Here is a 26,375-nt window from a genome sequence, read left to right on the forward strand (position 1 = left end):
CTGGGCTTAACTAGTTATCACTTAGAACAATGTTGATCATATAAGAAGGCTCCATATTTAATTGGAGCCAGATCACACGTATCAATAATTAGCAGTCATTTTGAATATAATCAATTATTAATTTTACAAAGACACAGCACATCACTTTTTCATATGTAAAATACTTTATTATAGAGACAATTGAGTGGTCATACAGTTTGCAGTGTATTTTAATCACATTTTTCAACTTCTCTTATACACTTCTCTATATCTTTGTTGTATTTCACTGGTTTTAATGTATTGTCCTAAATATTAAAGAAGAATTAAGAAAAGTTTTATGTTTTCATAAATCTTTCATTTGTGTACTACATAAGACAATTCTTTCTTTCTACTTCAGGGTCCATAGGGTATCCACAGGATACCTTGGGGTATAGGTGTGACGTCAGTCGCAGGGCACCAAAGAGTTAAGCTTTCAGCCTCCCAGGATGCAGTAGGTCCCCCTCCTATACCCCGCCCCCGGGCCAAGGCACCTCAGTTTAGTTTGGTGCCCGGCCGGAGTCGGGTGCACCTGTTGGAGTGGGGGCTAGAAGAGCCCCTGAAGCTTTTTCTTCATGCAGCTGTGGCTGCACATCTGGATGAACAGCATGGACAGTCAGTCCTGACGTCCATGCTGTCTTCCCTACACCCCGCCGGTACCAGAACGCCGGTACTGATCCGGGGATGCTGGTGGGCGTCTGGGGTCACAGCTAGCGGTGACCCCAGATGCTCCGGACCATGGCCGGATTCAAGGGGGACAGAGGTAAGCAGCGGGGTCCCGCGGTGGGTCCCCGCTGATCACATGGTCCTAAGTCCCCAGGCAGGGGGCTCCCTGGGGACTGGCTGCAGCGTGGAGCCAGGCGACCAACCTGCGCTTCCACTACCCCCTGGGACAGCGGACCGCAGCAGAGCGGTAGCGCTGCGGCGTCCCAGGGGTTAAATGCATGCCAGGGGAGCGCGCCTTCCCTGTCTCACAGCCGGCGCCTCCCCCGCTGCACACAGCCCTCTCTGCATGCTGCCGACTGTTCCTGTGGCAGCGCTCCTCCCCCAGGCCAGCCTCCTCTCTGCTCCTCGGCGGCCATCTTCTCCAGAACGCATGGTGAACGCTGCTGGAAGCGCTGGACGGAAGCATCGTGGTCTGGGTCCCCCCGCATACCTCTCCTCCGCTGTGGCTCAGGTCTGTGTATGCAGCGCTGTGTCCTACCAGGCCCTGTGTCTGTGTAGTTGAGTGATTAGCGCTGTTAGTGCAGGAATTGTTATTTCTCTGCATTGTATGTGACTGTGCTAGCGCTGCCTGTAACTTTTCTTCTCTAAACTGTCAGCTTTATTACTGTCCCTGTTCTTCTGCTAAAGCCCTTGCGGTGCGGTGCTGCAGGGTGGTCTCTCGCCTATTTAATACTTAATTGGTGAGAGAGGTCACATACGTGGTGCCATCATGTCTGAAAGTGATTTTCCCCTCCGGCTACAGTGTACCACGTGCAAAGTACCGTTAGCGGAGGGGGAGGGTAGCGCGGAGGGCCTTTGCCGGCAGTGTTTGTCCATGGCGCGGCCTATTACGGTTACAGCACCGGTACAGGAGCCGCCCTGGGCTTGTTTCGCTCAGGCGTTAACAGCTTTAGTGGGCCAGTTAGCTCCGCAGCCCGCGTTTACTCCGATGGGTTTGTCCCAGCAGTCTGTGGTGTCGTCACCCATGCAGGGGTTCCCACGACAATTGGTGGTACCCCACAGTCTCCCTATTTCCCCGCTCCCGGGTTCTCAGGAGCCAGCGTGGGTTAACTCCCTGACGAGTTCTGTACAGCACTTGTCGGATGTGTTGCAAGGGGAGTCTGTGATGCGGCCTCATAAAAGGCCGGTGGCATCTCTGTCCGCTCCTTATGAGGATGACGAAGGGACGTCTGATGATGGGGAGATTCTGGATCCTTACGATCAGGAACCTCTCCATACTAAGGACGCTGATGCTAAGTCCAAAGTATATATTCCTGGACTTATTCGGGCGGTACGCACAGCCTTGGTGATTGAGGACGAAGTTCCCCCAGCGGCTAAATCTAAGTATGCCTTTTTCAAAGATGTGAAGGGCGATGCCACAGTCTTTCCTCTTTCGGGTCAGTTGGTGGACCATTTAGAGGAGGCGTGGAAACAACCTGGCAAAAGATACCAGCCGCAGAGACGCCTGGCGGTGGTTTATCCGTTCGCGGATAATTATTTTGCTAAGTGGGAATCCCCTCCACAGGTGGATTCTCACGTGACCCGTCTTGTCCGTAGTGCCACATTGCCGATGCCATCCATGTCCTCCCTTAAGGATGCTACGGACCGCAAGGTAGAAATCTGCCTGAAGTCCGCTTATTCCCTTGCAGGGGGGGCAGCACGGCCGGCTATGGCCATTTGCTGGGTTGCCAGAGCGATGGAGCGCTGGGCGGATTCATTAGAGGCTTCTTTTGAATCCGACTGTCCGGCCGAACAGGCGGAGTTGATTGGCAATCTCCGTGATTCGGCCACCTACATCAACGAGGCGGCTCTAGACATTAGTACTCTGGTGTCTAGAATTTCTTCAGCAGCGGTAGCTGCTCGTCGCACCTTGTGGCTGCGAACCTGGAAGGCGGACGCAGATTCCAAGAAAGGTCTGGAAGCGTTGCCGTTTACCGGAGAAGTTCTCTTCGGTCCGGATCTGGATAAGATTGTGGCCACGCTGGCGGCAGCCAAATCTGCTTGTCTCCCGTCGGCCGCTGCTCCTTCTGGTTCGGGACCATCGTCCTTTCGGTCATCTAGGGCCCAGGGCAGGCCCAAACCACAGTCGTTTCCTCGACAGGCTGGCCCTAAGAAATCGGTCAAGCCCCGGAAGCAGGCATGGAGTACCAGACGTCCGGCCCCCAAGCCAGATGACAAGCCTGCGGCCTGACGGTCCGGGCCTCCCTTTGGGGGATCCCAGGGTGGGAGGCCGCCTGCTACAGTTCGCCCAGTGTTGGTCGACCACTACGACAGACACTTGGGTTCTGGAGGTGGTTTCCCACGGATACGCCCTCTCCTTCCGGCACAGACCCCCGGCCCGCTTCTTCACCACGGGTCTACCATCAGACCGGAACAAGGCTGCGGAAGGTATTGCACACTATGCTCCAGGCTGGAGTTATAGTGGCTGTTCCATTCTCCCAGAGGGGCCAGGGTTTCTATTCAAATCTATTTTTGGTACAGAAACCCAATGGGTCATATCGTCCGATTCTCAACCTCAAAGCACTCAACAAGTCTTTGCGGGTCCCGAAGTTTCGGATGGAGACCCTACGGTCCATCATTCTGGCGCTGGAACCTGGGGACTACTTGGTGTCATTGGACATACAGGACGCTTACCTGCATGTCCCTATTCTTTTGCGCCATCAACAGTTCCTCAGGTTTGCAATCCGCAGCGACCACTTCCAGTTTCGGGCGTTACCTTTTGGCCTGGCAACAGCACCACGTGTTTTCACCAAGGTGATGGCGGTCATGGCGGCTTCTCTGCGGCTGCAGGGAGTCCGCATGTTGCCGTATTTGGACGACCTGTTATTGGTGGCAGGATCTCCAGAGCTCCTGTTACGCCACTTGGACCTGACCATTGCACTGCTGCAACGGCACAGCTGGCTAATCAACTGGCAGAAGTCCACTCTAATCCCGTCTCGGAGGATTCTGCATCTTGGAGCCTTATTGGACTCGGGACAGCAAAGGATCTTCGTGCCGGAGGACAAGATCTCTGCTTTACAGTCAAGGGTGCGCAGTTGCCTGCACAGCCGCCGGGTGTCCTTACACTCGGCGATGAGGTTACTGGGCTCCATGGTGTCGGTGTTCGACATGGTGGAATACGCCCAGTTTCACTCCAGACCTCTGCAGCACCTGATCCTGTCCAAGTGGAACGGGCTGCCTCAGTTTCTGAAGTCCCAGACGATTGTGCTCACCCAGGAGGTTCGCCTTTCCCTTGCGTGGTGGTTACAGACGACCCACCTCAACAAGGGACGTCCGTTCTGGGTTCCAAATTGGGTCCTGTTGACAACGGACGCCAGTCTTCGGGGCTGGGGAGCAGTTTCGGGTCCACACTTGTTCCAGGGCAGGTGGACGCCGACAGAAGCGGAGCTTCCAATAAATATCTTGGAACTCCGTGCGGTCTTCAATGCTCTCCAGCAGGCACAGCGGTTTCTCCAGGGTCGCCCGGTGCAGGTCCAGTCGAACAACGCTACCACCGTGGCCTACATAAACAGGCAAGGAGGAACTCGCAGTCGGGCGGCTCTCGTAGAGGTCTCTCGGATCCTGGTTTGGGCGGAGCGCAATCTTCCGGCCATATCAGCGGTCTTCATCCCGGGAGTGCTAAATTGGGAGGCAGACTTTCTAAGTCGCCAGGACGTTCATCCGGGGGAATGGTCCCTGCACCCGGACGTTTTTCAACTACTGGTGGACAGGTGGGGTCTTCCAGAAATCGACCTCATGGCGTCCCGGCACAACAACAAGTTGCCGGTGTACGGGTCTCGCACAAGAGACGAAGGGGCGTCTCTGGTGGATGCTCTGTCCGTCCGGTGGACGTTCCGGTTCGCATACCTGTTCCCTCCGGTCTCCCTTCTTCCACGGGTAATCCGGAAATTCAAACAGGAAGGAGGGACGCTCCTGTTGATAGCTCCCGCGTGGTCCAGACGGCACTGGTTCTCAGACCTTCAGGGTCTGTCCGTGGACAGTCCTCTGCGGTTGCCGCTACGACCGGACCTTCTGTCTCAGGGTCCTTGCCTTCACCCGGACCTGACTCGGCTGTCTTTGACGGCGTGGCTGTTGAGACGGCCATGCTGAGGTCCCGGGGGTTTTCCAGCTCTGTGGTGCGTACCATGTTACGAGCTCGGAAACCGTCTTCCGCGAGGATATACCATCGCGTGTGGCATACGTTCTTCCAGTGGTGTCAACCGAGAGGTTATGCACCGCGGGAGTTTCGTCTGTCTCGGATTCTCGCCTTCCTGCAAGCGGGACTAGATCATGGGCTTCGCCTTGCTTCTTTGAAGGTACAGGTTTCGGCCCTATCTGTCTGGTTTCACCGTAGGATTGCTACAATCCCGGATGGGCGCACCTTTATGCAGGGTGTTCTCCGCATTCAGCCGCCCTTTGTTCCACCTGTGGCGCCTTGGGATTTGGCTGTGGTCCTGAGGGCTCTCCAAGGACCGCCGGTTGAACCACTGGGCTCAGTGGATCTTAAATGGCTAACAGCTAAGACTGTTTTCCTTCTGGCCATTGCTTCGGCCAGACGTGTTTCTGAGTTAGGGGCTCTTTCTTGTAGACCCCCTTTCTTGGTTTTTTATGGGAACAGGGCAGTGCTCCGCACTCGGCCCGAGTTTCTTCCCAAAGTTGTTTCCCAGTTTCATGTTAACGAGGAAATAGTTGTTCCGGCCTTTAACTCACCGGGTCTTTCCCTGGGTGAGGCCTCTTTAGATGTTGTGCGGGCCTTAAGGACTTATGTTGACCGCACTTCTTCGTTTAGGAAGTCGGACGCTTTGTTTGTCCTCTATGGCTTCCGTAAAAAGGGTTGGCCTGCTTCAAAGCAAACTTTGGCAGCCTGGATCCGTATGGCTATTTCTGAAGCTTATCTTCATGAAGGCCTACCGGTCCCTCCTTCTCTGAAGGCTCATTCCACTAGGTCTGTGGGTCCTTCGTGGGCAGCTCGACATGGTGCCTCGGCAGTTCAGATCTGCAAGGCTGCTACGTGGTCTTCTGTCCATACCTTCGTGAGGTATTACAGGTTTGACACCTTCGCCTCTCAGGATGCTTCCTTCGGGCGGCGTATTCTCCTTTCTGCACAGGAGCGTCCCCACCCTTAAAGGATACTGCTTTGGGACATCCCCAAGGTATCCTGTGGATACCCTATGGACCCTGAAGTAGAAAATATGAGATATGGTAAGAACTTACCCTTGTTATCTCTATTTCTACGAAGTCCATAGGGTTCCACAGGACTCCCGCCCTGTCGCACCTGTGCTGCAGATGGGCTTTGCTCTGGTCACCGGTTTTCCGTCTCCCTCTGGTGAGAATGTGATTCTTGTATGTGTCCAGATCTTTGTTCTCTCTCTTCCTTCTCCTCCTCCGGCCTATGGCTTGGTAACTAACTGAGGTGCCTTGGCCCGGGGGCGGGGTATAGGAGGGGGACCTAGTGCATCCTGGGAGGCTGAAAGCTTAACTCTTTGGTGCCCTGCGACTGACGTCACACCTATACCCCAAGGTATCCTGTGGAACCCTATGGACTTCGTAGAAATAGAGATAACAAGGGTAAGTTCTTACCATATCTCATATTTTCTCCTAATGCTAGTTATGTGTTATCTGTTGGTAGTAGCCCCCCCCCCTTATTGTGACTCACTGGAATTTATATACTAGGTGTTCTCTTTTTTTGGGGGATATGAAGATTTAATATCCTGTGCATTTGGTCAAAATATAATTCCTCTTATACAGCAGAAGGACACAGTCCATGTAGTCCAGCTCCATTGATCGGAATAGAATGCTCCTACTCTTGTCTATGGAATCAGATAGGACTGTTTGAGTAATTAGTTCTGTAAGCTGCAGCCACTGTGTGCAAACACTTTCTAGTTATAATGATGTGAGCGCATTTTGATGAATGTTTCAGATCGTCTAAAGAAAGAAGAAAAGGGAAGACAAGAGATGGAAAAGGTGAAGAGGAAACTGGATGGAGAGACCTCTGATTTACAAGATCAGCTCCTAGAGCTTCAGCAGCAGATTGAGGAACTAAAACAACAACTGGCCCGTAAAGAAGCAGAGCTGCAGGCTGCTCTCGCTAGGTAACTTTCACAGGATCATTTGTATATTTTTATTGTATTCTTGATATCGGCTTACGTTTCTTGTTTCCCATGGGTTGGTTTTTACGTGTTGCTCACTTTATCTACACAGAGTTGAAGAAGAAGCAAGCCAAAAAAATAATCTGCTCAAACAGCTTCGTGAATTACAGTCTCATATGTCTGAATTACAAGAAGACTTGGAATCTGAAAAGGCTGCGCGAGCGAAAGCAGAAAAGCAGCGCCGCGACCTGGGGGAGGAGCTGGAGGCACTGAAAACTGAGCTAGAAGACACTCTAGATTCTACTGCCACACAGCAAGAGCTTAGGTGAGAAAGAAGAGAATGACCAAATATGTAGTCAGTATACTTTACCTACTATAATGGTCTATGACATTATTGTTACACCAAGTTATCCAAGCCAGATAATCGCTCTAAAGCCAAACCTCCATTTATCAACTTCAGTTCTATGTGTCCCTCAATATGAGAATTAAGTATACTGGCATCAAATGATCAGTATTTACAGATTTATGGGTAGATGAAAATGTTATGTAAATGTTATAATCTGCAGTGGTGTAAATGATGAACATACTACTGCAGCTTTTTGACATAGTTTCTTTGTCTACTACCAGTGGCGGATTTTACCTAGGGACTGCAGGACTGCAGCCACCCCAGTAAAATCCACCACCCCCAAGGACTGACTAGCAGTGGCTTCCCATTGGAAGCGAACCCCTTTAATCACAGCCAGACAGGCAGTCCCAGGAGGGGAGGTGTTCTCTCCCCCTGGGACTGCCAGTCCGGACTGCAATTAGCAGAGAACGCTTCCAATGGGAAGCCAATCCCCTGCTATGACGGCAGCCCAGTCTGACTTCTGGGGGCTGCAGCCAATGCACTCCCTATAAGCCTGCTTGTCGATTTGTGTGCAAGTGCGGGATAGCCATGCACAGACAGGCAGAGGGCAGCAGTTCTCTCGGAGGTTACAGGTAGGAACTGCCGCTGGCTATAAATGTTAGTAACTAGGGCTAAATCTTTTACAGACAGCGCATTTACGATAATGTAGACTTAAGATCTACTCTAAAGGAATTATATTATTGTATCTTTTATTCTAAGATATACGAGTCATATTAAAGTCTCTTGTTAACTAAATGGTTTCAAACCTATATTGCATTGTGGCTGACCAGCTGAGGCAACTATATTTCCATGACATAATAATGTTAAAATATTCCTGACTTATTTACAGTTATAATGCATGGATTCAACTCATTTACAAGTTTTCACTTGTAACGTACAATTATGTATAAACACATCCAGCCTGGTACCATGACACATGTGTGTCCTGGTTGGAAATCATTGGCCTAATAGATCGTGCCATCGAGAACATATGTGCTGAGGTCCATAATTCAATTTTTGCACCTTCAAATGACTTAGTGGGAGATGTATCAAACCTTTGAGAGAGAAAATAGAGACTTTATTATTATTATTATCGTTTATTTATATGGCGCCACAAGTGTTCCGCAGCGCCTTACAAGGTAGATAACCCAAAAAGTGACTTACAGTAAAATACAATACTTTGAAGGACAAGGACATGGATAATATACATTGATACATTGGTGGCCATAACACCCAATTAAGCAACAGAGCATAAGCACCAAGTGTTAGGTGTCCTAGTGGTGAGTAAGAAGTAGATGAAAATAAAGTAAAGAGAAGCACAAGAGGGTGGAGGGCCGTGCTCGCAAGAGCTTACATTCTCAAGGGGAGGGGCAGACAGACGGGCATGATACAGATGGGGAGGACAAGGAGGAGGGAGCATGTAGTAGCAAGTTAGGATGAGAGCTGGAAAGTATTGATGAAGTAGTGGGTCTTGAGAGCCCATTTGAAGGATTGTAGAGAGGTGGAGAGTCTGATAGGGAGAGGGAGAGAGTTCCAAAGGTGGGGAGCAGCACGGGCAAAATCTTGGAGACGGGAGTGGGAGGAAGTAATAACGAAGAGGGCAGGCAGGAGAGTGAACGGAGATGAGGTCAGAGATGTAAATGGGAGAGGAGTGTGTGAGGGCTTTGTCAGCGAGTGTGAGAACCTTGAATTTGGTTCTAAAGGAGAAGGGGAGCCAGTGGAGGGCTTGTAAGAGAGGGGAGGTAGATGTAGAGCGTTTGGAGAGAAAGATTAGTCGAGCGGCAGCATTGAGGACAGACTGGAGAGGAGAGAGATGGGAGTTTAGGAGGCCAGATAGGAAAAGGTTACAGTAATCCAATCTGGAGATGACTAGTGAGTGTAATAGGGTCTTAGTAGCATCCTGGGTGAGAGAGGGTCTGATCCTGGAAATATTTTTAAGATGGAAACGACAGGACTGTGAGAGGTTCTGGATATGTGGTTTGAAGGAGAGGGAGGAGTCCAGGATAACTCCAAAACAGCGCACTTTGGGGCTAGAGGAGATAGTTGTGCCATCAATTGATAAAGAAATAGTGGGAGGTGAGGTTATGTGGGAGGGTGGGAAGATGATCATCTCAGTCTTAGACATATTAAGTTTAAGAAATTGCTGTGACATCCAGGAAGATATAGCAGAAAGACAGTTGGAGATACGAGTGAGGAGAGAGGGAGAGATGTCAGGGGAGGATCTGATCTGAGTGTCATCAGCATAGAGATGATAATGGAGGTCAAAAGAGCTGATGAGTTCACCTAGGGAGGATGTATAGAGGGAGAAAAGGAGTGGTCCAAGAACAGAACCTTGGGGAACACCTACTGTGAGAAGATGGGGGGGGGGGAGATAAGCCATGGCCACGTTGCCCATAGCATCCAATCAGCTTCTAACCGTAATTTCATAGACTGTGCTAGATAAAAGACATTAACTGATTGGTTGCTTTAGGCATCTTCTCCATTTTATCCCTCTCCAAAGCTTGTTACATCTCCCCTTTAACATATTGGCTTGTACATACCCTCTTGCAATTTTTGCTGAATATATTGTTTTATATTTCTGATTTCCTTCTGTGCTTTTCAAGAAAATGTTTTATCTTATAGACAGTATTGTTTATTTCCATTGCCCTTGCATAACTCAAAGATCTATTATTTAGATATAGTTTTATCCAGTGCAGAGAACTGTGTCTATGTCATATCCAAGAGTAACACAAATAATTATTACCTTGGCAAGATGCATGGAACTTGCCTAATAGAAATCCAGTAAGTAAATCAATGTAACAGTATGAGTTGCAGGTGGGCATGCACAGGCCATTCGGAGCAATTGAAATGAATGTTACACAATTTTTTTTAAATAATTAATGTTATCTGCCTAGTAAATACATTATTATTGCCCCCAGTCAAAGTTTTATCCCTAATAAAAGCCTACTTTATTTTTGTACTCCTGTACTGACAGGCCAGATAGCTCAGTCCGCATGCCAATGTGCCTGTCAGAACCTTGTCTAAAAAAATCTGACTTCTTTTTGTCATTTTGACCAAAATAGTATAATAGTATAAGCTTTGAGTTTTCAGCCTCCTACCCAATGGATATTATATTTGGCGGTTTGGCTCTGTTAACGGCATGTGATGTATGGCGGTTTGCAAACCTTATACTAAACCGCAGCTTAATATTTTCTACTTCAGGGTCCATAGGGTATCCACAGGATACCTTGGGGTATAGGTGTGACGTCAGTCGCTGGGCACCATAGAGTTAAGCTTTTCAGCCTCCCAGGATGCACTAGGGTCCCCCTCCTATACCCCGCCCCCGAGCCAAGGCACCTCAGTTTAGTTTGGTGCCCGGCCGGCGTCGGGTGCACCTGTCGGAGTGGAGGGCTAGAAGAGCCCCTGAAGCTTTCTTCAGTGCAGCTGTGGCTGCACATCTGGATGTACAGCATGGACAGTCAGTCCTGACGTCCATGCTGTCTTCCCTACACCCCCGCCGGTACCAGAACGCCGGTACCGATCCGGGGATGCTGGTGAGCATCTGGGGTCACAGCTAGCGGTGACCCCAGATGTTCCGGACCATGGCCGGATCCAAGGGGGACAAAGGTAAGCAGCGGGGTCCCGCGGTGGGTCCCCGCTGGTCACATGGTCCTAAGTCCCCAGGCAGGGGGCTCCCTGGGGACTGGCTGCAGCGTGGAGCCAGGCGACCAACCTGCGCTTTCCACTACCCCCTGGGACAGCGGACCGCAGCAGAGCGGTAGCGCTGCGGCGTCCCAGGGGTTAAATGCATGCCAGGGGAGCGCGCCTTCCCTGTCTCACAGCCGGCGCCTCCCCCGCTGCACACAGCCCTCTCTGCATGCTGCCGACTGGTCCTGTGGCAGCGCTCCTCCCCCAGGCCAGCCTCCTCTCTGCTCCTCGGCGGCCATCTTCTCCAGAACGCATGGTGAACGCTGCTGGAAGCGCTGGACGGAAGCATCGTGGTCTGGGTCCCCCCGCATACCTCTCCTCCGCTGTGGCTCAGGTCTGTGTATGCAGCGCTGTGTCCTACCAGGCCCTGTGTCTGTGTAGTTGAGTGATCAGCGCTGTTAGTGCAGGAATTGATATTTCTCTGCATTGTATGTGACTGTGCTAGCGCTGCCTGTAACTTTTCTTCTCTAAACTGTCAGCTTTATTACTGTCCCTGTTCTTTCTGCTAAAGCCCTTGTGGTGCGGTGCTGCAGGGTGGTCTCTCGCCTATTTAATACTTAATTGGTGAGAGAGGTCACATACGTGGTGCCATCATGTCTGAAAGTGATTTTCCCCTCCGGCTACAGTGTACCACGTGCAAAGTACCGTTAGCGGAGGGGGAGGGTAGCGCGGAGGGCCTTTGCCGGCAGTGTTTGTCCATGGCGCGGCCTATTACGGTTACAGCACCGGTACAGGAGCCGCCCTGGGCTTGTTTCGCTCAGGCGTTAACAGCTTTAGTGGGCCAGTTAGCTCCGCAGCCCGCGTTTACTCCGATGGGTTTGTCCCAGCAGTCTGTGGTGTCGTCACCCATGTAGGGGTTCCCACGACAATTGTTGGTACCCCACAGTCTCCCTATTTCCCCACTCCCGGGTTCTCAGGAGCCAGCGTGGGTTAACTCCCTGACGAGTTCTGTACAGCACTTGTCGGATGTGTTGCAAGGGGAGTCTGTGATGCGGCCTCATAAAAGGCCGGTGGCGTCTCTGTCCGCTCCTTATGAGGATGACGAAGGGACGTCTGATGATGGGGAGATTCTGGATCCTTACGATCAGGAACCTCTCCATACTAAGGACGCTGATGCTAAGTCCAAAGTATATATTCCTGGACTTATTCGGGCGGTCCGCACAGCCTTGGTGATTGAGGACGAAGTTCCCCCAGCGGCTAAATCTAAGTATGTCTTTTTCAAATATGTGAAGGGCGATGCCACAGTCTTTCCTCTTTCGGGTCAGTTGGTGGACCATTTAGAGGAGGCGTGGAAACAACCTGGCAAAAGATACCAGCCGCAGAGACGCCTGGCGGTGGCTTATCCGTTCGCGGATAATTATTTTGCTAAGTGGGAATCCCCTCCACAGGTGGATTCTCACGTGACCCGTCTTGTCCGTAGTGCCACATTGCCGATGCCATCCATGTCCTCCCTTAAGGATGCTACGGACCGCAAGGTAGAAATCTGCCTGAAGTCCGCTTATTCCCTTGCAGGGGGGGCAGCACGGCCGGCTATGGCCATTTGCTGGGTTGCCAGAGCGATGGAGCGCTGGGCGGATTCATAAGAGGCTTCTTTTGAATCCGACTGTCCGGCCGAACAGGCGGAGTTGATTGGCAATCTCCGTGATTCGGCCACCTACATCAACGAGGCGGCTCTAGACATTAGTACTCTGGTGTCTAGAATTTCTTCAGCAGCGGTAGCTGCTCGTCGCACCTTGTGGCTGCGATCCTGGAAGGCGGACGCAGATTCCAAGAAAGGTCTGGAAGCGTTGCCGTTTACCGGAGAAGTTCTCTTCGGTCCGGATCTGGATAAGATTGTGGCCACGCTGGCGGCAGCCAAATCGGCTTGTCTCCCGTCGGCCGCTGCTCCTTCTGGTTCGGGACCATCGTCCTTTCGGTCATCTAGGGCCCAGGGCAGGCCCAAACCACAGTCGTTTCCTCGACAGGCTGGCCCTAAGAAATCGGTCAAGCCCCGGAAGCAGGCATGGAGTACCAGACGTCCGGCCCCCAAGCCAGATGACAAGCCTGCGGCCTGACGGTCCGGGCCTCCCTTTGGGGGATCCCAGGGTGGGAGGCCGCCTGCTACAGTTCGCCCAGTGTTGGTCGACCACTACGACAGACACTTGGTTTCTGGAGGTGGTTTCCCACGGATACGCCCTCTCCTTCCGGCACAGACCCCCGGCTCGCTTCTTCACCACGGGTCTACCATCAGACCGGAACAAGGCTACGGAGCTGCGGAAGGTATTGCACACTATGCTCCAGGCTGGAGTTATAGTGCCTGTTCCATTCTCCCAGAGGGGCCAGGGTTTCTATTCAAATCTATTTTTGGTACAGAAACCCAATGGGTCATATCGTCCGATTCTCAACCTCAAAGCACTCAACAAGTCTTTGCGGGTCCCGAAGTTTCGGATGGAGACCCTACGGTCCATCATTCTGGCGCTGGAACCTGGGGACTACTTGGTGTCATTGGACATACAGGACGCTTACCTGCATGTCCCTATTCTTTTGCGCCATCAACAGTTCCTCAGGTTTGCAATCCGCAGCGACCACTTCCAGTTTCGGGCGTTACCTTTTGGCCTGGCAACAGCACCACATGTTTTCACCAAGGTGATGGCGGTCATGGCAGCTTCTCTGCGGCTGCAGGGAGTCCGCATGTTGCCGTATTTGGACGACCTGTTATTGGTGGCAGGATCTCCAGAGCTAATGTTACGCCACTTGGACCTGACCATTGCACTGCTGCAACGGCACGGCTGGCTAATCAACTGGCAGAAGTCCACTCTAATCCCGTCTCGGAGGATTCTGCATCTTGGAGCCTTATTGGACTCGGGACAGCAAAGGATCTTCGTGACGGAGGGCAAGATCTCTGCTTTACAGTCAAGGGTGCGCAGTTGCCTGCACAGCCGCCGGGTGTCCTTACACTCGGCGATGAGGTTACTGGGCTCCATGGTGTCGGTGTTCGACATGGTGGAATACGCCCAGTTTCACTCCAGACCTCTGCAGCACCTGATCCTGTCCAAGTGGAACGGGCTGCCTCAGTCTCTGAAGTCCCAGACGATTGTGCTCACCCCGGAGGTTCGCCTGTCCCTTGCGTGGTGGTTACAGACGACCCACCTCAACAAGGGATGTCCGTTCTGGGTTCCAAATTGGGTCCTGTTGACAACGGACGCCAGTCTTCGGGGCTGGGGAGCAGTTTCGTGTCCACACTTGTTCCAGGGCAGGTGGACGCCGACAGAAGCGGAGCTTCCAATAAATATCTTGGAACTCCGTGCGGTCTTCAATGCTCTCCAGCAGGCACAGCGGTTTCTCCAGGGTCGCCCGGTGCAGGTCCAGTCAGACAACGCTACCACCGTGGCCTACATAAACAGGCAAGGAGGAACTCGCAGTCGGGCGGCTCTCGTAGAGGTCTCTCGGATCCTGGTTTGGGCGGAGCGCAATCTTCCGGCCATATCAGCGGTCTTCATCCCGGGAGTGCTAAATTGGGAGGCAGACTTTCTAAGTCGCCAGGACGTTCATCCGGGGGAATGGTCCCTGCACCCGGACGTTTTTCAACTACTGGTGGACAGGTGGGGTCTTCCAGAAATCGACCTCATGGCGTCCCGGCACAACAACAAGTTGCCGGTGTACGGGTCTCGCACAAGAGACGAAGGGGCGTCTCTGGTGGATGCTCTGTCCGTCCGGTGGACGTTCCGGTTCGCATACCTGTTCCCTCCGGTCTCCCTTCTTCCACGGGTAATCCGGAAATTCAAACAGGAAGGAGGGACGCTCCTGTTGATAGCTCCCGCGTGGCCCAGACGGCACTGGTTCTCAGACCTGCGGGGTCTGTCCGTGGACAGTCCTCTGCGGTTGCCGCTACGACCGGACCTTCTGTCTCAGGGTCCTTGCCTTCACCCGGACCTGACTCGGCTGTCTTTGACGGCGTGGCTGTTGAGACGGCCATGCTGAGGTCCCGGGGGTTTTCCAGCTCTGTGGTGCGTACCATGTTACGAGCTCGGAAACCGTCTTCCGCGAGGATATACCATCGCGTGTGGCATACGTTCTTCCAGTGGTGTCGACCGAGAGGTTATGCACCGCGGGAGTTTCGTCTGTCTCGGATTCTCGCCTTCCTGCAAGCGGGACTAGATCATGGGCTTCGCCTTGCTTCTTTGAAGGTACAGGTTTCGGCCCTATCTGTCTGGTTTCACCGTAGGATTGCTACAATCCCGGATGTGCGCACCTTTATGCAGGGTGTTCTTCGCATCCAGCCGCCCTTTGTTCCACCTGTGGCGCCTTGGGATTCGGCTGTGGTCCTGAGGGCTCTCCAAGGACCGCCGTTTGAACCACTGGGCTCAGTGGATCTTAAATGGCTAACAGCTAAGACTGTTTTCCTTCTGGCCATTGCTTCGGCCAGACGTGTTTCTGAGTTAGGGGCTCTTTCTTGTAGACCCCCTTTCTTGGTTTTTCATGGGAACAGGGCAGTGCTCCGCACTCGGCCCGAGTTTCTTCCCAAAGTTGTTTCCCAGTTTCATGTTAACGAGGAAATAGTTGTTCCGGCCTTTAACTCACCGGGTCTTTCCTTGGGTGAGGCCTCTTTGGATGTTGTGCGGGCCTTAAGGACTTATGTTGACCGCACTTCTTCATTTAGGAAGTCGGACGCTTTGTTTGTCCTCTATGGCTTCCGTAAAAAGGGTTGGCCTGCTTCAAAGCAAACTTTGGCAGCCTGGATCCGTATGGCTATTTCTGAAGCTTATCTTCATGAAGGCCTACCGGTCCCTCCTTCTCTGAAGGCTCATTCCACTAGGTCTGTGGGTCCTTCGTGGGCAGCTCGACGTGGTGCCTCGGCAGTTCAGATCTGCAAGGCTGCTACGTGGTCCTCTGTCCATACCTTCGTGAGGTATTACAGGTTTGACACCTTCGCCTCTCAGGATGCTTCCTTCGGGCGGCGGATTCTCCTTTCTGCACAGGAGCGTCCCCACCCTTAAAGGATACTGCTTTGGGACATCCCCAAGGTATCCTGTGGATACCCTATGGACCCTGAAGTAGAAAATATGAGATATGGTAAGAACTTACCCTTGTTATCTCTATTTCTACGAAGTCCATAGGGTTCCACAGGACTCCCGCCCTGTCGCACCTGTGCTGCAGATGGGCTTTGCTCTGGTCACCGGTTTTCCGTCTCCCTGTGGTGAGAATGTGATTCTTGTATGTGTCCAGATCTTTTTTCTCTCTCTTCCTTCTCCTCCTCCGGCCTATGGCTTGATAACTAACTGAGGTGCCTTGGCTTGGGGGCGGGGTATAGGAGGGGGACCCTAGTGCATCCTGGGAGGCTGAAAAGCTTAACTCTATGGTGCCCAGCGACTGACGTCACACCTATACCCCAAGGTATCCTGTGGAACCCTATGGACTTCGTAGAAATAGAGATAACAAGGGTAAGTTCTTACCATATCTCATATTTTTCCCCCTAAATCACCATTTGATTAAAATAGAATCCACTTTGATCAGATAAAGGTTTACTCATGTGGTTTTCCCCATAAGATGCCTACATAAAACAGCATTTCATAAACAGAGGTATTGCAGGACTTGTTTGGTCCTACTAATATGCATTTTATACTGTGCCCCTAATTCAGGACAAAACGTGAACTGGAAGTGACTGATCTGAAGAAGACAATTGAGGATGAGTCAAAAGTCCATGAGTCTCAAATCATTGAGATACGGCAACGCCATACACAGACCCTGGAGGATCTCTCGGAACAGCTGGAACAGTCACGTCGGGTATGTGGGACATCTAGAAAAATGAACCATTTTTCCTAGTAAAGAGAACATGTTTGGGTAAACCAATTGTCACATTGTTTAGTGAGGTTTTCAATTTGTTTTTTAAGGGTATTTCACATTAACCAGCTTTTCAGGCAACATTGCTACTAAAAAAGAAAATAATATATCTATTCTATGATATGCATGTATGCATATCATTTTTATGAAGCTTTAAATAAAAATTCAAAAAATCTTTTCCACATGTCTACACATCGCACCCTGTAATGTGAAAAAAAAATGTTCCACAAAGACTTCTTGTCTGGACTTGTGGTAATTTCTACTGTGAAAAATAAGTTTTAAGAGGCAGCTAATTCAAGAAGCATTAATATAAATCACACTGTTCAATCTTACCCTGAATGCCACAAAATATACATTCCAGCAATCAGAAGCGCACCGCCGATCTGATCCACGGTGTGGACAGCACGGTCCGGAGAGACTCCGGTCACACGCACACTTGTCCCCTCTCCAGCCTGAAGACACCCCGGGCAACGCAAGCAATATAGAAACCAAAGACTTATTTATACTGGACTATTGTTCATCACTATCACCCCTCCCCATAGAGATCACGGGACGCCGTGATCTCTACAGGAACAATCACTGTTAACATATAGGATCACGGACGCAGTGGACTTAGAGATTGACAAAATAGAGCACTCATCGCTCTACCAACACTACAAATCTCCACTTGTTCCTGAATGTGATGCACGCAGCTGCCATATAGGGTTGCCATCATTATTACCTAACTTGCGCATTCATGCATGTTTTATGATTAGTATAAGTAAAGACTGTATTACTCCAATAACCATATGTGTGCCTGTGATAATTATTAATACATATGTTTAACAGTTTAACCATTAGGTGGTGATCTTAACACTCTTGGCTCTTAAACAATATACAACACCACTACATATCATCAGTGACATTATTCAGACTTCATTGCATAGCATCTGATATACATGCTTCTTTAAGGTGTAGCGCTTGACAGCTTGACATATAGCCTCCCTTTTCCTGACTATTAATACGCGAGAAAGGACTATATATATATATATATATATATATATATATACATACATTACACTCCGTCTGGATCGCTGATAGTACCATTATCATTCCTGCTTTAGAATTGGATCAAAGGGCTCACATGGTAAATAATAACATGCATAAAGGAAAATGGTTGTACTCCCATTTATGGATCCAATAACCGGTATGAAACATGCCCATTACAGGCAAGACAATCCATCTATGTGGCATCCAGCTTCGGTGCATTGCCCCCTGTCCCATTCCATAGTTGCACAAGATAGAGACATATCCCACTTTTGGACAGTTGTTTAACAAGTCCTTTTCAGCAAAGGGATGGGACCAGTATTATGGTTGACAGATTTGGTGTCCTTTGTAGCTCAGAAGTATGCTTGTCGTGATGTTGCTCGTTTGTTTATCAGTCATTTTACCTACTGTTTATTCTTATATTTGAACATCACAGGCCAGATGTCATAGTCCATGATTTGCGGGAGCTGTTGCTATTCCGCCAAGAATGTCACTAGATTTAAAGCGCCATTTTGTTTAAAGGCAAAACCAGCCTGGTTTTTCCTTTAACCTAATAGTCGCTTTAAATCTAGTACATTTCTCCCCGGAATTGCATCGGGCTATTACACTGGGCTCCACATGTTATACCAGCAGACTATAAACTTACTAAGTGGTGAAAAACATTATCATTCCAGAAACCTATTCTTTCAGCGATGTAGGATGTCAGATGCCCATAAAATATATTGTATACACCGTTTACTATTTGTATTAGATTCCGGCAGTGTGTAACTAATGTATGTGTATTCTGTGTCTTATTAGTTCAAGGTGAACCTGGAGAAGGTAAAGCAGACCCTAGAGAGTGAGAACACCGATCTAATAAAGGAAGTCAAAAACCTTCATTCAGCTAAACAAGAATCCGAACAGAAGAGGAAAAAAATAGAGGGACAAGTGTCTGAGCTCCAGATCCGCGTCTCTGAGAGCGAAAAAGCGAAGGGTGAACTGGCAGAAAAGTTTCACAAATTACAGGTACCTGGCATGTTATATTAGACGACCAATGTCTATGATAGGCTGTGATCTGACTTGTCTATGAGATTTGTAGTAATACAACTCACATGTGATCACACTAAAGCAGCTTTATGTCCAATCATCTTTTATTAGTTATTATTCCTTGTGTACATATAAGCAGGGTTGGACTGGCCCACAGGGGTACAGGGGAAATCCCCGTTGGGCCCCCGCCAGTGGGCCCATCCCCTCCTCTAGGTGTCAGGTTTCAGACCCCAAATTATAAATTGTTACACTATTAGACAGTCAGTTACCTGATGGAGCAGGACCTCCTGATTAACAAGGGGGCTTGGTTCACTTCTATAGAATCTACACCAAGATTTGCCTAATGGTTAGCCAACTGTCTGTGGTGGCAGGCCACACCCCCTCTGGTGGATGACCACTCCCCTTAAGCATGGGGCCTTACCACTGATTATCCCGGTGGGCCCCTCATGCTCCAGTCCGACACTGCATATAAGTATAGTTTACGATCGTACCCTCCAGTTTAGATATTTAATGTCTATAATTGTGATTTGTGTTTTCACAGGCTGAAATGGATAGCATGTCTGGTGCGCTGGGATCCACCGAAAGCAGATCTATTAAGCTAACCAAAGACCTGTCTACAGTGCAGTCACAGCTGCAGGATACCCAGGTATGTCCATCTTTCTTATCGTCCCGGTTCACTACTTCCTTTCTTATGTCTGTATACTTTCTATGTATCATATCAGGATATTGTTTCATCTAAATTGTTATAACCGTCTTGTTGTAAATAATATTGCAGGAGCTATTGCAAGAGGAAACCAGACAAAAGTTAAACTTGAGTTCTAGAGTCAGACAGTTGGAAGAGGAGAAGAGTAACCTGATGGAGAACTTAGATGAGGATGAATCAGCCAAAAGTCAACTCAACCGTCAAATTCAGGTTCTGCAACAACAGGTGTGTGTTCTGTAGGATCAGCAAAGCTTATTCCTAGTGTTAATTACAATATGTAAATAACATTGTAGTTTAATTAAAGACTTGCTACTGACCGTAAACGCCAATTTGCTTTGATGCCGACGTAATTAGTGTTTGTTCACCACCCGAGTTTTATTTTATCATCTCAGCTCCTTGAGTCTAAGAAGAAAATGGAGGAACACGGAGGTGCAGTGGATGGGCTGGAAGAAACCAAAAAGAAGTTGGCAAAGGAGTTAGAGCTCATGCACCAACGTTTTGACGAGAAGCATCAAGTCAGCGACAAGCTGGAAAAGACTAAAAACCGCTTGCAGCAGGAACTGGATGACCTCATGGTCGATCTAGATAATCAGCGACAGATTGTTTCAAACCTGGAAAAGAAACAGAAGAAATTTGATCAGGTAAACCCAGTAGAGAAAGTTGTTTGGTATGGTTTATCCACAGCAGGTGTGGAACTACCAGTGGTGCAGCAGATGCACTGTACCGGGGCTCCTGAGGACTAAAAGATTCACTGCTGCTCAGACCAGCAATGAGTTATCCCCTGGCCTGCCGCCTGACCATTTTGACCACTGTTGGATGACTGGTCCAGTGCTGAGGGCAGGAGGCTGCGGCCATTCACAAGGTAGGAAGGTGGGGTGGCGGCGGCGGACCAGGCCCCTCCAACAAGTCCTGGCCTGGGTAATTAATACCTGCTACTCCCACTCTCTGCGCACCTGCCCTTACCTTAGGGAGGTGGGCTGACCTTTTGTGTGTGTGCCCCCGCATTAGTCTGCCACCTAAGCTAGACCCATTGGAGAGACCTACCGTCTATCAGCACCAATGATCACTGCAGCGTACGGCCTCTGATTCTCATACTGCCTCTAATTTACAGACAGCTGCCTGTGAATTAGAGGCAGCTCATGGCTGGTGTAATTGGCGCTGCCAGAGCCTGCCTGAGCGAGTGCTAAACTGAGCAAAGCACAAGGTACCGCCCCCCGTTCAACGTACAGCGCAGGACTGTGAGCTTGTACCCCCGTCACCCACTGCACCTGGCCCACCACTCACAAGTTCCACCATTGATCCAAGGATGTCGGCAAGCTGAAGGAGGACAGCGGAATATGGAACTCACAATGTCGGCATGCTGGTATTACAGCTTTAAACATGACTGTAAAGTATCATGTTTAAGTTTGTAAAGCTGATATGACGACAATGCTTTACAGCGCAGTACTAGCATGCCAGCATGTCGCGCTCCACATACTGCTGTCCCCCTCCTTCTTGTCCGACATTCGGACTGTCAACAAGGTAACTACATCCCTATAAAAACTGTTGACAGTTAACCGATATTAATAAAATCACAAGTGTTTACCAGTGCTTGCTGCCAGCAGGATACTACAGCATGACCTTTTGCAGTCTCTACATCAAGGAGGACAAAGTGCCAATGCGTGACACTAGTTGTTGGGAGGAGGGCTATAGTTCAATATGCCTTGTAACTATGCAGCTGTGACAAATTCTGAAATAGTTGATGTTTTAACAATTAAGAGAAAAGTGTCACATCTGCTATTAGATTGTAGATGTCATTTATACAGCTTTGTGATCCTTTAAAATAGGGATGTGCAGGCTCGGATAGGTTCGAGTTTGCACGTTGAGTTCGGATTTTTCCCTCCAAAAAAACGGAACTCAGAAAGAGGCAAAACGTCATCTTGCATGGACGAACATCATCTTTCCTGGACTTTGTCCAGGAATGATGCGTGCAAACTCGAACCTATCCGAGCCTGCACATCCCTACTTTAAAAGTGAATATTTGGTACCTTTACATTAAACAACATCAGTTAATAGAGAATTTTGACAGCTTTCTGACCACTAAACATCATACAACTGCAGCTCAAACATCAGTGATGGATTAGCTGCTTTTCACAATGGCAGATAAATTTAGTCCTCTCCCATCAGACTCTAGAACCAGGCTTCACCATTTAATTCACAGAAGTTTACATGAATGCCTTATAGACCCATGTCAGGATTACCAGTGATGGGTTTTTAGATGGCAGAGCGTATTAGCTAGCAATGGATGGAGTTGGGACAAATTCACCAAAGCACTGCTTTCGGCATGGGGATGATTTAGTAATCTTTACAAAACTGGAATAAATGTTAAATGTTATCTTACATCACTAACATAAAGGAAAAGTACATGTGTAAATTTCCCATATGTTTCTTGGCGTATTGATGATATTGGTCCTTTACAAGAGCTACATTATCGGCTATAACATACCAATGTGGCGGAAATCTGTTTTCCAATAATGGGCACGTCATTATAAAATTGCAATACTGCAGTGGACAGTTTTATGCTACATAATCTATACTATGTTCTTTGCAGTGGGAAGAGCAATCATGCTAATAAATGCACTAATGACGTATTTTGTGTATTACCCTATTAATATGATTCCTCATTCTAAATTATTTTACTACCGTTGGTGTGTCCTTTCCCCAGATGCTGGCAGAAGAGAAGAACATATCTGCACGCTATGCCGATGAGCGGGATAGAGCCGAGGCCGAGGCCCGGGAGAAGGAAACAAAGGCTCTGTCACTTAGCCGAGCCCTGGACGAAGCCATCGATCTAAAGGATGAACTGGATAGACATAACAAGTTACTGCGGGCAGAGATGGATGACCTGGTCAGCTCCAAGGATGATGTTGGCAAAAATGTAAGAACTCTGTTAAATTATGGCTCCAAAAAAGTATTGTGACAAGACTTGGTGACTAGTAACAATGTTACTATGCAATTGTAGGTTCATGAGCTGGAGAGGGGAAAGAGAGCCTTGGAGCAACAAGTCCAGGACATGAAGACTCAGATAGAAGAACTGGAAGATGAGCTTCAGGCCATTGAAGATGGGAAGCTCCGCCTGGAGGTCAATATGCAGGCCATGAAAGCTCAGTTTGACCGGGATCTCCAAAACCGTGATGACTCTATTGATGACAAGAAGAAACTGCTGATCAAACAGGTAAAATAAATTAGAAGTGTGTTGTGTGTATTTCATCATTTATGCTGAAATTCAGGGAATAAACTCCTGAAATCTACAACCATACGTGTTCTAGGTGCGGGATCTAGAGCTGGAGCTGGATGAAGAACGGAAGCAAAAGGCTCAATTTATTGCTGGCAAGAAAAAACTGGAAATGGACCTTCAGGGCATGGAAAGCCACATTGATTCTGCTAACAAGGGCCGTGAAGAAGCAGTTAAGCAGCTGAAAAAACTACAGGTAATATGAAATATATATGTTTTTATGAAGATTTTATTTTTGCATAATTAGAAACATTTCCCTTTTCGAAGGCTGTAAAGTAACCTTTCTGCTGACAAGCCAGCAGCAACATTTCTAGAGTGATGACGCTTGGTGCTAATATCTCTCTATACTGAATAAAGGTTTGGCACCTCAACCTTAAGGACATATTTTTTGTTACCATTAAACCCCAGATACTCTCTGGCTATCGATCTCATACACATGACTAGTACTTTGTCTAAACTTGATTAATTAAAAATATGGGGTTTATGTATCAATTAGTGAAAAGAGCAGAGAAGCTGTCCATAGCTTCTACCTATCATTTTATAGGTTTTCATCTGTCAGAATGAATGAATGTATTAGAATGTGTATTAAAAACGGAAGTCCACAGAAATAAAGTTCCACCTCAGACAATGTAACATGGACTTTAAGAAAGGGAACATTGTAAAGCGTATAGCATTGAAGGGATTACATATCCCTTGTGATGGAAATATACAACTGAAACAGTAGTAGTAACCGTAAACCTGTCCTGTCTTACAGCTCCAGCTGAAAGAAGTATGGCGTGAAGTGGAGGAGACGCGGTCATCTCGGGAGGAAATGTTTATTCAATCTAAAGAAAATGAGAAGAGACTGAAAAGTTTGGAGGCAGAGCTTCTCCAGCTACAAGAGGTTTGTCATGGCAGGGGAATGGGTCCAGGGCTTGTAGTAGGGCATATCTGCGCCAATCCCAACACATGTGACATCCTGAGTCACGCAGAGGGGGGAGCGGGTCGGGTGCAGCCAGGTACGTCCTGAGGATATGCTGCCAAGTACTTCTGCAGGGTGCAGTTCTAGGTACCTCACAAGCCGGAGAAGGGTGCCACTGAGCAACGACCGTGCCTCCGACTCGGCCTTAAACCCTGGGCTGTGGCATTGGTCGTACCTTCCTTATGACCCTTAATGGGCATTGGTGAAATCAGTAGTGATATTAACACAGATGTCTCTTAGATTAGCATGAATTTAGGACTCTTAGCAATAGTAACTGTATTGATTGAGATGAAAGAACCGTTATTTCAATTGATTCATCTGCAGATGTTTGGTTACTTTGTCACAGGACTTAGCAGCTGCAGAGAGAGCTAAGAGACAAGCGCAGCAGGAGAGAGATGACCTGGCTGATGAATTGGCCAATGGTGTCAGTGGCAAGTACGTGTCTGAGATGTCGTTACCTATGTTACAGATCTAAAGTTTGGTTTATATTGTTTCAGGTCTAAGATAGTTATCATTGTACCTATTTTATAGTTGGGATAAGCAGTAACAGGTACATATACAGTATATAAGACTGCTGGTTCCCAACTGCTATTCTTAGACATATTACCCCATACTGTAGATGTATTAGCAGGCACATGGGCTAGGCAACATATTAGGAGAATCGAGATCAGAGGCAGGAAGACTTTTCCACTGGGTTAGGGGAAATATTTCCGTCTAGGACCTGATGCAATAAGTGAGATAGAAATTTGAAGAGAGCAGAAATGTAAATTTAAAAGAAGGTGATAGGCCATTAGGTGTAAGTGTGTGAGCTGCCAATGCAGCGACACAGAGGGCCGAATATTACAGTTCTGATATAAATGGGGTCATGATGCAGTCTGCAGAAGGTGGTACGCTATACAAACAATCCTTTGTGTGGGCACTAGGTGGTGCTGTGTTACCTTCCACTGAAATAACTATACTGTAGTAGATCCAAGCATTATGCTGTGCCCTTCAGGAAACTACATATGTAATATGCGGGAGGCAGGAGGACTGCATAGGAAATACAGGTCTGTGGAACCATTGCATTGTTTCCATGTTGGATGCAGCATGAATATGAATGAGGTACAGTTTCTATGCAGCTCTCATATCACCCTGGATGTAGTTCCCATGATTGTAGAGAACACACTCAGAGATTAATATATATCAAAGTGTACAGGCAATCAAATAATTAGGGAAAGTATATTTTGAAGTGCCATTAAACATATACCAAATAATCCAAACTATTGTAAACCAAGTAGCAATGAAAGTAGGTGCACTTTAGTGTATGGAATGCGGCTTTTGCACATGGCTGGTGAATGTAAATGCAGGATGTCGTCCTGTCACTATTCTCATGATTTCCCCTCTTATACTGTAGATCTACCCTGCTGGATGAGAAACGTGCCCTGGAGGCAAGAATTGCTCAGCTTGAGGAGGAGCTGGACGAGGAGCAGAGTAATATGGAGCTGCTTAATGACCGATACAGGAAATACACTCTGCAGGTAATACAGCACTATTATACAGGGAGCAGAAGACCATGGCTGTATGTGCCAAGTGGTGAGAGCAGTGTTACATTGGGCACTACATTGTCACCAATGGTGGAATCTGCATTGTCAATGTGTACTGAGAGACTGGGTTCAATTGAGAATCTAATAGAAATATGCAAAAAATGTGTGCCAAAAGTAATTCTCATTAAATCAAATATCAAACATGCCTATGTATAAAACAGCTATTGTAATCGTACCAGTGTTTAGTGCAGAAAAGACAAATGTCACTACTAAGACCACATGTAATCAGTATTCTTAAAAGTATGACCTTATGGAGATTCTGTAACTATCATAAATCATTGATATACAAGTATTCAAAGTATCAAACACTAGATTGGTAACCACAACAATTAAGATTACTCAAATATATAATTACAGTAGAAGTCCTCTATTTTGTATTTGTGGGTAGCAGGGTGGTGCACTTGGCAGGAAGATGCATCACAGCACTGAGGTCTCGGGTATGATTCCCTCCAAGCCCGCACTGAAGAATATGCGCTATATAAATAACTAATACTAATAATATCTATATTCCTTAACTGATAAAAACAATTGCACAGATCGGTACCACACTGATGGTACAACTAGTGGAAAGTTCCTATACGTTGGTTTGTGTTAACGCTGTTTTTAACATGACTAACAATGTAAATACGGTTTCCTTAGAGTTATATGCCCATTTAAAGTATTCCACCAGAAATTGGAGGCGATTTTAAATTCTGCAGCTGCACTGCTTGATGTTTCCTCTAGGTGGAGACAATGACCACAGAACTGGCAGGTGAGAGAAGCTTCTCCCAGAAAGCCGAGAATGCCCGTCAGCAAATGGAGAGGCAGAACAAGGAGCTCAAAGTGAAACTGAATGAGATGGATTCCACTATCAGGTCAAAATACAAGATTGCTATTGCTTCTCTAGAGTCTAAAATCTCTCAGCTGGAGGAGCAAATGGAACAAGAATCAAAGTGAGTGAAGAAGCAATTTGCAGACATTATGATAAAAAAGCGCTATTATTACTGATTTTACAGGTTACTTACTAATCAGCAAATCAGTTCACTTCAAATTGACCTCTAAATCGCCAGCTTTATGAGAGTTGCTGAGAAAAGAAAAATCACCAGAAGTTGCCCAATCACTACAATCAGTGCTATGTATAGG

General features: G+C 48.2%; 1 protein-coding gene across 6 annotated transcripts in view; it reads left to right on the forward strand.

Annotated features, from left to right (window-relative positions):
• The window catches only part of LOC148508451 (uncharacterized), a 262,947-nt gene that overhangs the window by 222,293 nt on the left and 14,279 nt on the right, over positions 1-26,375 (forward strand). For all 6 annotated transcript variants that reach the window (XM_088444564.1, XM_088444558.1, XM_088444563.1 and 3 more), the window contains 14 exons: positions 6,620-6,791; positions 6,901-7,113; positions 16,479-16,623; positions 18,505-18,711; positions 19,274-19,378; positions 19,508-19,660; positions 19,828-20,076; positions 22,140-22,352; positions 22,437-22,649; positions 22,744-22,905; positions 23,464-23,592; positions 24,017-24,105; positions 25,064-25,187; positions 25,977-26,185. In XM_088444564.1, the coding sequence (XP_088300690.1) occupies positions 6,620-6,791; positions 6,901-7,113; positions 16,479-16,623; positions 18,505-18,711; positions 19,274-19,378; positions 19,508-19,660; positions 19,828-20,076; positions 22,140-22,352; positions 22,437-22,649; positions 22,744-22,905; positions 23,464-23,592; positions 24,017-24,105; positions 25,064-25,187; positions 25,977-26,185 (2,383 nt within the window). The remainder of the gene's footprint in view (positions 1-6,619; positions 6,792-6,900; positions 7,114-16,478; positions 16,624-18,504; positions 18,712-19,273; positions 19,379-19,507; positions 19,661-19,827; positions 20,077-22,139; positions 22,353-22,436; positions 22,650-22,743; positions 22,906-23,463; positions 23,593-24,016; positions 24,106-25,063; positions 25,188-25,976; positions 26,186-26,375) is intronic.

Source organism: Taudactylus pleione, unplaced genomic scaffold (assembly GCF_031769625.1).
Source record: "Taudactylus pleione unplaced genomic scaffold, aTauple2 ptg000366l, whole genome shotgun sequence".
Taxonomy (NCBI): domain Eukaryota; kingdom Metazoa; phylum Chordata; class Amphibia; order Anura; family Myobatrachidae; genus Taudactylus; species Taudactylus pleione.